The sequence below is a fragment of the Salvelinus alpinus genome, chromosome 1, assembly GCF_045679555.1.
Source record: "Salvelinus alpinus chromosome 1, SLU_Salpinus.1, whole genome shotgun sequence".
NCBI classification, from domain to species: Eukaryota; Metazoa; Chordata; class Actinopteri; order Salmoniformes; family Salmonidae; genus Salvelinus; species Salvelinus alpinus.
The window spans coordinates 16479376-16495230 of NC_092086.1; the positions used below are offsets into that span (position 1 = coordinate 16479376).

General features: G+C 45.0%; 1 protein-coding gene across 2 annotated transcripts; it reads right to left on the reverse strand.

The window, feature by feature from the left end:
* Positions 1 to 2458: 2458 nt before the first annotated feature.
* Positions 2459 to 15259, reverse strand: btr02 (bloodthirsty-related gene family, member 2). 2 transcript variants are annotated; one of them, XM_071392848.1, is made up of 10 exons: positions 15039 to 15259; positions 11161 to 11285; positions 10809 to 10959; positions 10211 to 10294; positions 7211 to 7330; positions 6851 to 6994; positions 6065 to 6212; positions 5630 to 5656; positions 4908 to 5070; positions 2459 to 3160 (listed from the first exon to the last, which is right to left on the reverse strand). In XM_071392848.1, exons 2-10 carry the CDS (start codon positions 11280 to 11282, stop codon positions 2776 to 2778), a joined length of 1344 nt encoding a protein of 447 aa, XP_071248949.1. In that variant the 5' UTR covers positions 11283 to 11285; positions 15039 to 15259; the 3' UTR covers positions 2459 to 2775. The 2 variants fall into 2 exon arrangements, with proteins under 2 accessions (XP_071248949.1, XP_071248956.1); XM_071392855.1 differs by having other exon boundaries at positions 4908 to 5067; positions 15039 to 15205.
* Positions 15260 to 15855: the final 596 nt, after the last annotated feature.

A 15855-nucleotide genomic window follows, 5' to 3' on the forward strand; every position in this document is an offset into this window, starting at 1 on the left:
AGTGGATAGATGGTCTTGTAGTGGATGGATGGTCTTGTAGTGGATGGATGGTCTTGTAGTGGATGGATGGTCTTGTAGTGCATAGTTGGTCTTGTAGTGGATGGTTGGTCTTGTAGTGGATAGTTGGTCTTGTAGTGGATGGTTGGTCTTGTAGTGGATAGTTGGTCTTGTAGTGGATGGTTGGTCTTGTAGTGGATGGTCTTGTAGTGGATAGTTGGTCTTGTAGTGGATGGATGGTCTTGTAGTGGATGGATGGTCTTGTAGTGGATGGATGGTCTTGTAGTGGATGGATGGTCTTGTAGTGCATAGTTGGTCTTGTAGTGGATGGATGGTCTTGTAGTGGATGGATGGTCTTGTAGTGGATGGATGGTCTTGTAGTGCATAGTTGGTCTTGTAGTGGATGGATGGTCTTGTAGTGGATGGATGGTCTTGTAGTGGATGGATGGTCTTGTAGTGGATGGATGGTCTTGTAGTGGATGGATGGTCTTGTAGTGGATGGATGGTCTTGTAGTGGATGGATGGTCTTGTAGTGGATGGATGGTCTTGTAGTGCATAGTTGGTCTTGTAGTGGATGGATGGTCTTGTAGTGGATGGATGGTCTTGTAGTGCATAGTTGGTCTTGTAGTGGATGGTCTTGTAGTGGATAGTTGGTCTTGTAGTGGATGGATGGTCTTGTAGTGCATAGTTGGTCTTGTAGTGGATGGATGGTCTTGTAGTGGATGGATGGTCTTGTAGTGGATGGATGGTCTTGTAGTGGATAGATGGTCTTGTAGTGGATGGATGGTCTTGTAGTGGATAGTTGGTCTTGTAGTGGATGGATGGTCTTGTAGTGGATGGATGGTCTTGTAGTGCATAGTTGGTCTTGTAGTGGATGGATGGTCTTGTAGTGGATAGTCTTGTAGTGGATGGATGGTCTTGTAGTGGATGGATGGTCTTGTAGTGGATGGATGGTCTTGTAGTGGATGGATGGTCTTGTAGTGGATGGATGGTCTTGTAGTGGATGGATGGTCTTGTAATGGATGGATGGTCTTGTAGTGCATAGTTGGTCTTGTAGTGGATGGATGGTCTTGTAGTGGATGGATAGTCTTGTAGTGGATGGATGGTCTTGTAGTGGATAGTTGGTCTTGTAGTGGATAGTTGGTCTTGTAGTGGATGGTTGGTCTTGTAGTGGATGGATGGTCTTGTAGTGGATGGATGGTCTTTTAGTGGATGGATAGTCTTGTAGTGGATGGATGGTCTTGTAGTGGATAGTTGGTCTTGTAGTGGATAGATGGTCTTGTAGTGGATAGTTGGTCTTGTAGTGGATGGATAGTCTTGTAGTGGATGGTTGGTCTTGTAGTGGATGGATGGTCTTGTAGTGGATGGATGGTCTTGTAGTGGATGGATGGTCTTGTAGTGGATGGTTGGTCTTGTAGTGGATGGATGGTCTTGTAGTGGATGGATGGTCTTGTAGTGGATGGTCTTGTAGTGGATGGATAGTCTTGTAGTGGATGGATGGTCTTGTAGTGGATGGTCTTGTAGTGGGTGGGAGCACTTGTGTTGCTGACAACTTTAAAGGCCCAGTTCAATCAAAAACTAGACCTTTCTGTGTTTATATATATTTCCACACTATGAGATTGGAATAAATCTGAGCAACTGTGAAATGTATGATAATGCCCTTATAGCGTAAGAGTTGTTTAAAAAGACCGTCTGAAATTACAGCCTGTTCTGGTGGGATGGAGTTTTGGCCTGCCTGGTGACATCACCAGGTCATAAATTGGTAGCAGACCAATAAGAAAGAGAGTTCCAAACCTCTGCCAATAACAGCTCGTTTTCAGTTTCCCCCTCCCCTACTCAGACCACTCCCAGACAGTCCAAGCAAAATTGTTGTTTGAGAAATTGCTCTTTTTTTAAGAAGCACATTTTGGTTTCTCTTTGACCATTTCAATTGAAAACAATCACAGTAAGGCACTTCATTGTTACCCAGAAACTATTTGACATTTAAATAAAATGTCTGCATTGGACTTTTAAGAAGTTAGGAGCACCAGACAGTCACAGGGGAACCAGAAAAGGAGATGATCAATCCTACCTTTCAAGCACATCACCTGGAGTATCTATAGTCCATATTTCCATCTGAAACCATACTGGGCAAGTTAGCCAGCCGTTAGCCAGCCAGCCGTTAGCCAGCCAGCCGTTAGCCAGCCAGCCGTTAGCCAGCCGTTAGCCAGCCAGCCGTTAGCCGGCCGTTAGCCGGCCGTTAGCCAGCCGTTAGCCAGCCGTTAGCCAGCCAGTCGTTAGCCAGCCGTTAGCCAGCCGTTAGTTAGCCGTTAGCCAGCCGTTAGCCAGCCAGGTAGCCAGCCAGGTAGCATGATTGGACAAGGTTGATACATGAATGGTCAAGGTTTCTTGTTATCTAACAAATAGTTAGGGCCTGCGGCATGGTTTATGAAATGACTCACATTAGTCATTCTAGAACTAGAATGTATGTGAATAATTTACAGATTTTTTAATGATGCACAGAATTTAAAAAAGTCAACACTTGGTAAAAAAATATATATTTGAAGGTTCATATATACTGTCATAAATTATAATTCAAATAAATTATAGCATCACCATTGATTACCCAGCTCATTTCCTGATAATACAGACACTGCATTAACTCAATATTAGGTAGGAAGCCGGTTTATCCAACTGAAAATGCAGACGTGAGAGAGGACCGAGTGAGCCTTATTCTACATTAGGCTACATAATGACATTATTAAATGACTATTCCAGGTGGGGGTTAAATCAGGGTGCTCAGATGCTACAGATGCTAGTACTAATAATAAGAGGAGCGATATTCCTGCCCCCATGTTGCCTCCCAGGACTAAAGAGGGGATGTAGTCTATCAGTGAAGCTATCTGTAAACGTATGGATGTGAACCCCAGTCTCCGCGCAGTAGAAGGACACTCGGCCCTCCACGTAGTCCAGAAACACCCCCACCTTCCTGGGCTTCTGCTGCAGGCCCACGGGGGTGACAGTGGGGGAGGTGTTAGCTACGTATTGACCCCCGCTCTTTAGGCTCAGTGTCCAGAAGCCATTGGCTGGGCTGACTGTAAACTTCCCTTTCCTGTTGATGGACTGTCTGGCCACGCCCAGGTTCCACTCTATCTTCTCTCCCACCTCCACCTCCCAGTAGTACCTGGAATGGAGTCAGCATTAGTACCTAGAATGGAGTCAGCATTAGTCCAGTAGTACCTGGAATGGAGTCAGCATGAGTACCTGGAATGGAGTCAGCATTAGTCCAGTAGTACCTGGAATGGAGTCAGCATTAGTACCTGGAATGGAGTCAGCATTAGTCCAGTAGTACCTGGAATGGAGTCAGCATTAGTACCTGGAATGGAGTCAGCATTAGTACCTGGAATGGAGTCAGCATTAGTCCAGTAGTACCTGGAATGGAGTCAGCATTAGTACCTGGAATGGAGTCAACATTAGTCCAGTAGTACCTGGAATGGAGTCAGCATTAGTACCTGGAATGGAGTCAACATTAGTCCAGTAGTACCTGGAATGGAGTCAGCATTAGTCCAGTAGTACCTGGAATGGAGTCAGCATTAGTCCAGTAGTACCTGGAATGGAGTCAGCATTAGTACCTAGAATGGAGTCAACATTAGTACCTAGAATGGAGTCAACATTAGTACCTAGAATGGAGTCAACATTAGTACCTAGAATGGAGTCAACATTAGTACCTAGAATGGAGTCAACATTAGTCCAGTAGTACCTAGAATGGAGTCAACATTAGTCCAGTAGTACCTAGAATGGAGTCAGCATTAGTCCAGTAGTACCTAGAATGGAGTCAACATTAGTCCAGTAGTACCTGGAATGGAGTCAACATTAGTCCAGTAGTACCTGGAATGGAGTCAACATTAGTCCAGTAGTACCTGGAATGGAGTCAGCATTAGTCCAGTAGTACCTGGAATGGAGTCAACATTAGTCCAGTAGTACCTGGAATGGAGTCAACATTAGTCCAGTAGTACCTGGAATGGAGTCAACATTAGTCCAGTAGTACCTAGAATGGAGTCAGCATTAGTCCAGTAGTACCTGGAATGGAGTCATCATTAGTCCAGTAGTACCTAGAATGGAGTCAACATTAGTCCAGTAGTACCTAGAATGGAGTCAGCATTAGTCCAGTAGTACCTGGAATGGAGACAACATTAGTACCTGGAATGGAGTCAGCATTAGTCCAGGTGGAATGGAATGGAGTCAGCATTAGTCCAGTAGTACCTAGAATGGAGCCAACATTAGTCCAGTAGTACCTAGAATGGAGTCAGCATTAGTCCATTAGTACCTAGAATGGAGTCAGCATTAGTACCTAGAATGGAGTCAGCATTAGTCCAGTAGTACCTAGAATGGAGTCAGCATTAGTACTTGGAATGGAGTCAGCATTAGTCCAGTAGTACCTGGAATGGTGTCAACATTAGTACCTGGAATGGAGTCAACATTAGTCCAGTAGTACCTAGAATGGAGTCAACATTAGTCCAGTAGTACCTGGAATGGAGTCAACATTAGTCCAGTAGTACCTGGAATGGAGTCATCATTAGTCCAGGTGGAATGGAATGGAGTCCATGTTTTCGTCATTACAACTGATGAACTTTGCATTCAAGTCCAGTCCAAGTTTTCATCATTATAACGGATGAACTTAGTATTTAAGTCCAGTCCATGTTTTAATACAGCACTAGCCAGGAGTGAATCCTAACTTCTACTTAAGTTTGTATCCCTGCAATAGTTTCAGTAAAGTTCAACAAACAAACTATATCAGACGGCCTGACATCCGTTCTTAGAACCATAGATATATGATCATAGATCTTTATGATAATATAGATATATAGATATAGAATGCTATTATATAGGCTATTATATAGGCAAAAGTATAAAGAGGGACATTACAGTACCTGCCGTTGCTGAAGGATTCTCTTCCCAGGACGTTGGACACGCGGTCAAACCTCTTGGGGTTGTCTGGGACCTCCTGGTGTTTGTCTGTGTGTCGCACCTGTTTCCGGTCGTCTGAGACCGAGAGGAAGGCGTGGGCCGTCTTGGGACTCAGGGAGATGTCTACTAGGGTAGAGGAAGGAGAGAGAAACATATAAGTGCCATGGCAACAGAAAACTCACCTTGGTAAAACAAGTACTTTGAAGGCCCAATGCCGCCATTCTTATATCAATATCAAATTATTTTCTGAGTAATAATTAAGTATCTTACTCTAATAGATTTCGATTAAAATGGGCAAAAATTTGAGAAGTATTTCTCAAGCAAGATTTTGCTAGGACTGTCTGGGGTCTGAGGGGGAGGGGAAAACTGAAGACTAGCTGTTATTGGCAGAGAGGTTTGGAATCTCTTTGTTATTAGTCTATTAACCAATTTACCACATTGTGATGTCACCATGGAAAGCCTAAACTTCCGCCCACGCAAACCTGCTGATTAGGATTGTATTTTAAACTATTAACTATCAGGAAATAACACTTTCCCACACTTTTACTGTGTTAGTTTCATCAGCTGTTGTACAATATGATATAAAACACAGAAAAACTGAATTTTGACTGCACTGGTCCTTTAAGAACAACAAAGAGATATTATGGCGTATCTAACTCTTTGGGCAGGTGGAGACATACAGTACCTGTGTATTTCTGTATTTTCTTCAGCTCTGCAAAAGATAACAGTTCCATAAGAATCCTTCCCAGACAAACAGATCTGACATTTCACTCATCCTAAAGATAACAGTTCCAGTAAGAATCCTTCCCAGACAAACAGATCTGACATTTCACTCACCCTAAAGATAACAGTTCCATAAGAATCCTTCCCAGACAAACAGATCTGACATTTCACTCACCCTAAAGATAACAGTTCCATAAGAATCCTTCCCAGACAAACAGATCTGACATTTCACTCACCCTAAAGATATGCAGTAGAATAATACTATAACCATTTATCAGATGCTGACAGATGTCTAATCAACACAAAACATGTAGGCTACTAAAGTGTTGAGGGTGGATGTAGAACTGTAAGAGATAGATCCAGTATGATATGATAGTATCTGTAGTGTAATACTAACCAGCTTTAGAGAGTCTACAGAGCTCTCCTTTAACCATGTCCATCAGGTCTGACACTGCTCTCCTGGTCACGCCCATACAGGGGTCTGTCTCCATGGAGACCTTGGACCAGTCCCTCCTCTCAGAGTAGCCCGTGGTGGAAGTGGTGCTCTGCAACGTTCATAGAGGACAAACAAATAAACACGGTTATATTTGAAGATTAAATATAAGTGGTTGGGGGACTAATTTAAGGGTTGAAGCCTTTTCTTCTGTGGTCATGATAATTAAGAAACTCTGTTTTACAAACTGTTTTTGGAAATGAAGACATGATGAAGCAGAGGTCTACGTGTCGACCTACTGTGTCCTAATCTACATTATAAACCAGGTAGTTTGGGTCCTGAATTCTGATTGGCTGAAATCAGAGGTATATCAGACATTATAAACTGGGTGGTTCGAGCCCTGAATGCTGATTGGCTGAATGCCATGGTATACCACGGGTATGATTTTATTTATTTTTTCCCTGTTCTAATGACGTTGGTAACCAGTTTTAAGGTCTGTATCCAGTCCGTACTCTGCTTTGCGACGTGCATAAGAACAGCCCCTGGCTCTGGTATATTGACTATATGCCTCATCCCCTCGGGCCTTATTGCTTAAGTATATGATTACCGCTCTGGGGTGAAGTTTCCCCTAGGTACAGATCTAGGATCAGCTTCCTTTCCCTCAATCTAAACCTTAACCATTAGTGGAGAAAATGCTAAACTGACCCAAGACTAGCGTCTCGGGGCGACTTCACCCTACTCCATGCTTACCACTGCAACACTCTTCTGACCACCACCACCACCACAGAGCTCATCATGGCTCTGCTGAGATTGACAAGGCCCCAGGTCAGAGTCTCCATTCCTCAGCTGTTGAATCTCCTGTTCCAGCTCCTTCACCAGCTTCTCAACAATCCTCTAAAGAAACACAAACATTGTTACATTTGGTATAATGATAATCACATTGTATTCTGTCAATAGGTGGTGGATGAGGTGAGTTTTCCCCTTACATACATAAAGCGCTTTGTGTACCTCATTTACGAGAATGGAGCTAAATAAATCCAATCCGTTATTATTTTTAATCTAAGTTTATAAGTTCATGAATAAATCAGAGTATTACTGTACATTACAGACCTCCTCCTTCCCCTGTCTCTCCTCAATGGCTGTCACCACGGCCTTGTGGCTCTTCTCCATGGAACTGACGAGGGCAGAGAACACCTTCTGGCTCTCACGCACCTCCCTCACACACGAGTTCTGATTGGACAAAATACATGTCAATATCTCAGACGAGTTTTAATCGGACAAGAGACTCAATAGCTCAGACATCAGTTCTGATTGGATAAAATACATGTCTGTATCTCACATCACTTTAAGATGATAATGTGTGATTGGACAAAACATGTATGTGGTAAGGGTGGTGGATTTGTCTAACTCATCTAGATCTACATAAGGGCGTAGGGTGTAGGACCTCTCTAACCCTGTACCAGTAAAGCTACCATCCTGTAGGACCTCTCTAACCCTGTACCTGGAGAGATACCACCCTGTTGGACCTCTCTAACCCTGTATCTGGAGAGATACCATCCTGTAGGACCTCTCTAACCCTGTACCTGGAGAGATACCATCATGTAGGACCTCTCTAACCCTGTACCTGGAGCTCTACCATCCTGTAGGATCTCTCTAACCCTGTACCTGGAGAGATACCATCCTATAGGACCTCTCTAACCCTGTACCTGGAGCTCTACCATCCTGTAGGACCTCTCTAACCCTGTACCTGGAGAGATACCATCCTATAGGACCTCTCTAACCCTGTACCTGGAGCTCTACCATCCTATAGGACCTCTCTAACCCTGTACCTGGAGAGATACCATCCTGTAGGACCTCTCTAACCCTGTACCTGGACAGCTACCATCCTGTAGGACCTCTCTAACCCTATACCTGGAGAGATACCATCCTGTAGGACCTCTCTAACCCTGTACCTGGAGCTCTACCATCCTGTAGGACCTCTCTAACCCTGTACCTGGAGAGATACCATCCTGTAGGACCTCTCTAACCCTGTACCTGGAGAGATACCATCCTGTAGGACCTCTCTAACCCTGTATCTGGAGAGATACCATCCTGTAGGACCTCTCTAACCCTGTACCTGGAGAGATACCATCCTGTAGGACCTCTCTAACCCTGTACCTGGAGAGATACCATCCTGTAGGACCTCTCTAACCCTGTACCTGGAGAGATACCATCCTGTAGGACCTCTCTAACCCTGTACCTGGAAAGATACCATCCTGTAGGACCTCTAACCCTGTACCTGGAGCTCTACCATCCTATAGGACCTCTCTAACCCTGTACCTGGAGAGATACCATCCTATAGGACCTCTCTAACCCTGTACCTGGAGAGATACCATCCTGTAGGACCTCTCTAACCCTGTACCTGGACAGCTACCATCCTGTAGGACCTCTCTAACCCTGTACCTGGAGAGATACCATCCTGTAGGACCTCTCTAACCCTGTACCTGGAGAGATACCATCCTGTAGGACCTCTCTAACCCTGTACCTGGACAGCTACCATCCTGTAGGACCTCTCTAACCCTGTACCTGGAGAGATACCATCCTGTAGGACCTCTCTAACCCTGTACCTGGACAGCTACCATCCTGTAGGGCCTCTCTAACCCTGTACCTGGAGAGATACCATCCTGTAGGACCTCTCTAACCCTGTACCTGGAGCTCTACCATCATGTAGGACCTCTCTAACCCTGTACCTGGAGCTCTACCATCCTGTAGGATCTCTCTAACCCTGTACCTGGAGAGATACCATCCTATAGGACCTCTCTAACCCTGTACCTGGAGCTCTACCATCCTGTAGGACCTCTCTAACCCTGTACCTGGAGAGATACCATCCTATAGGACCTCTCTAACCCTGTACCTGGAGCTCTACCATCCTATAGGACCTCTCTAACCCTGTACCTGGAGAGATACCATCCTGTAGGACCTCTCTAACCCTGTACCTGGACAGCTACCATCCTGTAGGACCTCTCTAACCCTGTACCTGGAGAGATACCATCCTGTAGGACCTCTCTAACCCTGTACCTGGAGCTCTACCATCCTGTAGGACCTCTCTAACCCTGTACCTGGAGAGATACCATCCTGTAGGACCTCTCTAACCCTGTATCTGGAGAGATACCATCCTGTAGGACCTCTCTAACCCTGTACCTGGAGAGATACCATCCTGTAGGACCTCTCTAACCCTGTACCTGGAGAGATACCATCCTGTAGGACCTCTCTAACCCTGTACCTGGAGAGATACCATCCTGTAGGACCTCTCTAACCCTGTACCTGGAGAGATACCATCCTGTAGGACCTCTAACCCTGTACCTGGAGCTCTACCATCCTATAGGACCTCTCTAACCCTGTACCTGGAGAGATACCATCCTATAGGACCTCTCTAACCCTGTACCTGGACAGCTACCATCCTGTAGGACCTCTCTAACCCTATACCTGGAGAGATACCATCCTGTAGGACCTCTCTAACCCTGTACCTGGACAGCTACCATCCTGTAGGACCTCTCTAACCCTGTACCTGGAGAGATACCATCCTGTAGGACCTCTCTAACCCTGTACCTGGAGAGATACCATCCTGTAGGACCTCTCTAACCCTGTACCTGGACAGCTACCATCCTGTAGGACCTCTCTAACCCTGTACCTGGAGAGATACCATCCTGTAGGACCTCTCTAACCCTGTACCTGGACAGCTACCATCCTGTAGGGCCTCTCTAACCCTGTACCTGGAGAGATACCATCCTGTAGGACCTCTCTAACCCTGTACCTGGAGAGCTACCATCCTGTAGGACCTCTCTAACCGTGTACCTGGAGAGATACCATCCTGTAGGACCTCTCTAACCGTGTACCTGGAGAGATACCATCCTGTAGGACCTCTCTAACCCTGTATCTGGAGAGATACCATCCTGTTCTCTACAACCCCAATCTAGCGCACATGATTCTAATAATTAGCTGGTTGATAAACTGAATTAGGCTAGTTACAACTGGGGTTGGAGTTAAAACCTACAGGAGGGTAGCTGTCCAGGAACAGGCTTGGGGAGCCCTGGTGTAGGGGCTAGGGGCCCATTTGGGATCAGGACTCACTTTGAGGAGCTGCAGGGAGTGTCTGAGTCTGTCGACTTTCTTCAGTCTCTCCTGGATCATCTGGTCAATGTCTACAACCTGTGGCTGCAGAAGAGGATTACACCAAGGTATCATAACATCAAGAGGATTACACCAAGGTATCATGACATCAAGAGGATTACATCAAGGTATCATGACACCAAGGTATCATAACACCAAGGTATCATAACATCAAAAGGATTACACCAAGGTATCATGACATCAAGAGGTTACACCAAGGTATAATGACACCAAGATGATTACACCATGACATCAAGAGGATTACACCAAGGTATCATGACATCAAGATGCTTACACCAAGGTATCATGGCACCAAGGTATCATGACATCAAGATGCTTACACCAAGGTAACATGCCATCAAGATGATTACACCAAGGTATCATGCCACCAAGAGGATTACACCAAGGTATCATGCCACCAAGAGGATTACACCAAGGTATCATGCCACCAAGAGGATTACACCAAGGTATCATGACATCAAGGTATCTATTACAGGTACACCGTAGCGTCTTGAACCTCTTAATGTCACAATGTGTTGCACTAAGGTCACTAGAGTACCGTGTCGTGGCTCTCCTCAAGGCTCTCAGGCCGTGTCTTCCTGTAGTTGTCACAGACGTCAACCAGGATGCGGTTGACACTAAGGTCTGGCCTGGAATGGAACAACCTCTTGCAGAGGGGACAGTAGTCTGAACGGTGCTGGGTCCAGTACCTGTAATGAGCCCAGTCCATGTTTTTATTATGCTGATGATACGCTCAGTACTCCAGTCCATGTTTTACTCATGCACTATTTGAGCTTCAGAGCTGGTGAACAACAATGTACGGATCCAATGCAATGCTTTCAATAAAGTTCAACAAACGATAGACACCCCCGACCTCCATGTTTTATAATGGTAAGATAAAGAGGACGTACCCACACAGGCAGGCCTGACAGAAACTGTGGCCACACGGAGTAGTCACGGGACTGCTGAAGATGTCCTTACACAGCGGGCACAGGAAGTGCCTCTCGGAGACGAGGCTGATGGTAGATGCCATGCCCTGGAAGAACACCATAGAAATCAATCAATTCATCCTTTCGGTACCCTTCTTTTCCCTCCAATCCATCTCTCCACCCTTTCCAATTCCCCATTTTCTAAAAGGTCCAAGTTCAATATATTACGAGATTGAGCATGAAACACTTTGTAGTATCAGATACTTGTAGTGTACCGTCTCTAATTAACAGGAAAGCAACATTCACTGGGGGCAAGCCCCCCCCCCCACATACTGAAATAGAATTTTTATCTCCCCCCATTACCATTGTAATGTGATACAAAAACGAGGCGACGGTATGCTTTAGGACCATGCGGACGTCTCCGAGCGGTCGCGTAGACTGTCTGAAAATATATCATGTCCCCCCCCCAGTTGTCATTGTCGTCCCCTCACTTCTAAAAACCCAAAGTTGCACCCCATTATATATCAATATATAGATGAAATGTAATGTCAAGTCTCTTGACATGTTCTTGTCACGTAATACTTCCATTTGATAGGCCAGACAGAGTTCACCAGTACGTCTTTTTTAAACAAGTTATTGAAGGTTTCCCCCATTCATTTTTCCCAATGGAAGAAGAGCGTGCGTTAAAAGCCACAGTATTCACTCTCTTCAAGGTTAAACTTAATCAACTAGTCATTGAAAGTTGGGTTACAATGTCTTCGGAAAGTATTCAGACCCCTTGACTTTTCCCACATTTTGTTTGATTACATCCTTATTCTAAAATTGATTAAATTGTCCCCCCCCCCTCCCTCAATCTACAAACACAATACCCCATAATGAAAAGCAAAGCAAAAACAGGTTTAGACATTTTTGCAAATGTATTAAAAATAAAAAAAACTTAATATTGGTATTCAGACTCCAGCGATTACAGCATTGAGTCTTCTTAGGAATGACGCTACAAGCTTGGCACACCTGTATTTGGGGAGTTTCTCCCATTCTTATCAGCCGATCATCTCAAGCTCTGTCAGGTCGGATGGGGAGCGTTGCTGCACAGCTATTTTCAGGTCTCTCCGGAGATGTTCAATCGGGTTCAAGTCCGGGCTCAGGCTGGGCCACTCAAGGACATTCAGAGATTTGTCACGAAACCATTCATGCGTTCTCTTGGCTGTGTGCTTAGGGTCGTTGTCCTGTTGGAAGGTGAACCTTCGCCCCAGTCTGAGGACCTGAGAGCTCTTGAGCAGGTTTTCATCAAGGATCTCTCTGTACTTTGCTATGTTCATCTTTGCCTCGATGCTGACTAGTCTCCCAGTCCCTGCCGATGAAAAACATCCCCACAGCAGGATTCTGCCACCACCATGCTTCACCGTAGGGATGGTGCCAGGTTTCCGCCAGACGTGACGTTTGGCATTCAGGCCAAAGAGATCAATCTTGGTTTCATCAGACCAGAGAATCTTGTTTCTCATGGTCTGAGAGTCTTTAGGTGCCTTTTGGCAAACTCCAAGCGGGCTGTCATGTGTCTCTTACTGAGGAGTGGCTTCCATCTGGCCAGAAAGGCCTGATTTGTGGAGTGCTGCAGAGATGGTTGTCCTTCTGGAAGATTCTCCCATCTCCACAGAGGAACTCGAGGTCTGTCAGAGTGACCATCGGGTTCTTAGTCACCTCCCTGACCAAGGTCCTTCTCCCCCGATTGCTCAGTTTGGCCGGGCGGCCAGCTCTAGGAAGAGTCTTGGTGGTTCCAAACTTCTTCCATTTAAGAATGATGGAGGCCACTGTGTTCTTGGTGACCTGCAGAAATGTTTTGGTACCCTTCACCAGATCTGTGCCTCAACACAATCCTGTCTCGGGGCTCTACGGACAATTCCTTCGACCTCATGGCTTGGTTTTTGCTCTGACATGCACTGTCAACTGTGGGACCTTATATAGACAGGTGTGTGCCTTTCCAAATCATGTCCAATCAATTGAATTTACCACAGGTGGACTCCAATCAAGTTGTAGAAACATCTCTAGGATGATCAATGGAAACAGGATGCACCTGTGCTCAATTTTGAGTCTCATAGCAAAAGCGTAAATTAGGTATTTCTGTTCATAGATTTTTATAAATTTGCCCCCCCAAAATAAAATAAAACAGTTTTTGCTTTGTCATTATGGGGTATTGTGTGTAGATTGCTGAGGATTTTTATTTATTTAATTCATTTTAGAATAAGTCTGTAACGAAAAATACTTTCCGAAGGCACTGTACGTGACTGTTTTCTCTCAGCATATAATACAATCATACTTTCCAAGGTGAAATAACAAAGACTGATTCATTCAATAACCTCTTCACCATTTGCTGATAAATAACAAGCTGTAGAAGGACAGAGGTTTATAAAACTCATCGGTTATGAAACTCAAGGACAGCAGAGGGCTACTGAAGTTAAGATGTTAACACTGACTAGAGGGAACATACAGTATTTTGTCTTAAATATAGTGTGCATCTAGGATCCTCTCTGAAGTTCTGGAGACTTCAATTGACCCAGACCCGCTTCTGATAATCCTGGGAGTGTCTGATTCCCTAATCGGACTAACCAACCCCCAAAAACAACTCATCTCTTACAGTCTCATTTCGGCAAAAAAAAGTATCTTGTTGTTTTGGAAATGGAGGGAAGCGCCCTCTACCAAATTATGGCTCAGCGAATTGGCAAACACTGTACACTTAGAAAGAATTAGATATATTCTGAACAATAAATTATCAACATTTGATCAAATCTGGCAGCCTTTCCTCTCTTACTTGGACCAGTCGGCGCTGTGAATTTGTACTTTTTAACGCACTCTCAATTGTAATATTTTAATCTACCTTTGGACAGCCTGTGCTGGCCCCGCCACCCGAGCAGTCGGGAGGGGAATAGGGGGGAATAAGTGGGGGAATAAGTGGGGGGTGACATCTACCCTCTTTCTTTCTACCTGTCCTTGTTCTTGTTTTGTAATATTTTGTAATATTTGTATGTCTTGTTTTGTAATATTTGTTTTGTACCCAGAACTCTGGGTCTTGTTGTTCCTGTCTGCTCTTTTATGTTTAGATAAGAATTGTAAACTTGTCTTTTATACCTAGACACCATTCTTGTGTGTGTTCAATAAAAAATATTTTAACGAAAATATAGGGTGCATCCTAAATGGCACCCTATTCCCTATGGGGCCCTGGGTCAAAAGTAGTGCATTTGCAGTATTGGAGATAAAGCCATTGAGACTTGGTGCAGCCAACAGACTCCCAACATAAAAGCTATGAACTCCTAAATGCGGTGATGTCCTTGACATCACCACAGCGAGCAAAGTCACATTCCAGCTAATCCAATCTGATTGGACGAAAGACAGGATGTGGAGATTCTGTCAGAGTCTGTCTGGCTCTGTCTGTCTGTGTGTTTGAGAGACAGAGAGCGTAAAATTCCTTGGTATGCAGTAGAACAGGTAACACCACATATTCTGTTACATAATCAAGGAACCAACACAACACTCAACACCTGCATGAGCTCTTCAAGCTATTATTCTCACTAGAATCACAACTGTTTGTTTTACCTCAAAGCGGTATTGTATTTTCTCTCTTTTACCAGTTAAAAACAAACAGTGTAGTACCTATAAAGTTGTGACTTCCTGAACTGAGAAGAGTGACGTCCTGACCTGTTCAGTCGTAAACATGTTATAAAAGAAAATGGATGTTTAACATACTGTTCTGAACAGAGAGCCAACATCCTGACAAGGAGGATAGACTAGAATAAGCTTTATTGTTCCCAAGCTGTGTTCATTATTTACAACCTATGTTCAGTATGATGTTAACAAGTTAAACCTACCTGTCCCACTTGTTCCTGGCCAGGTGCTCAGAGCTTCGGTCGCTAGTCAGTCTGTCTCTCTTCCTGTATTCAGAGGCCAGGTGTTCAGAGCTTCGGTCGCTAGTCAGTCTGTCTCTCTTCCTGTATTCAGAGGCCAGGTGCTCAGAGCTTCGGTCGCTAGTCAGTCTGTCTCTCTTCCTGTATTCAGAGGCCAGGTGACAGGTGTGAGTTCCTAGAAAGGTGCTGTGGGTGGGGTTTAATCCAGGTGTGTTCAGCTGTTGTCAGTCAATCAGGCGTTTGCTTTGGGAGGAAGCTGTAACCTTAGACATTGGTCACGTCCCAATTATCTCTCCTTCTTCCTGAAGTGTGCACTTCACTACTCCCCACAAACGTAAAAGCATTTGATTGGTGGAGCCATGGACAATAGGCTAGAGGAAGTTTCCATATTTCCTATATTCATTTCAAATAAGTAAAGTCAAGTAAACAAGTGCACACTTGGGGAGAAAGGGCAGTCTTAGGTAAGGCCCCACCCACCCTGTTAGAGCTGACAAACAGCAGCACCAGGCTCTGCAGTAGCTCTGGTCCAGGGTGTTAGAGCTGTCAAACAGCAGCACCAGGCTCTGCAGTAGCTCTGGTCCAGGGTGTTAGAGCTGTCAAACAGCAGCACCAGGCTCTGCAGTAGCTCTGGTCCAGGGTGTTAGAGCTGTCAAACAGCAGCACCGGGCCCTGCAGTAGCTCTGGTCCAGGGTGTTAGAGCTGTCAAACAGCAGCACCGGGCCCTGCAGTAGCTCTGGTCCAGGGTGTTAGAGCTGTCAAACAGCAGCACCTGGCCCTGCAG

What these genes read in the sequence shown, in the direction of transcription:
- btr02 (XM_071392848.1), bottom strand. Translation starts at nt 11,282, where the DNA reads ATGGCATCTACCATCAGCCTCGTCTCCGAGAGGCACTTCCTGTGCCCG. An exon ending in TTGAGGAGAGCCACGACACG is followed by an intron (nt 10,295 to 10,808) that starts GTACTCTAGTGA and finishes CCTCTTCTGCAG; the next exon opens with CCACAGGTTGTAGACATTGA. An exon ending in GAATCCTTCAGCAACGGCAG is followed by an intron (nt 3,161 to 4,907) that starts GTACTGTAATGT and finishes ACTCCATTCCAG; the next exon opens with GTACTACTGGGAGGTGGAGG.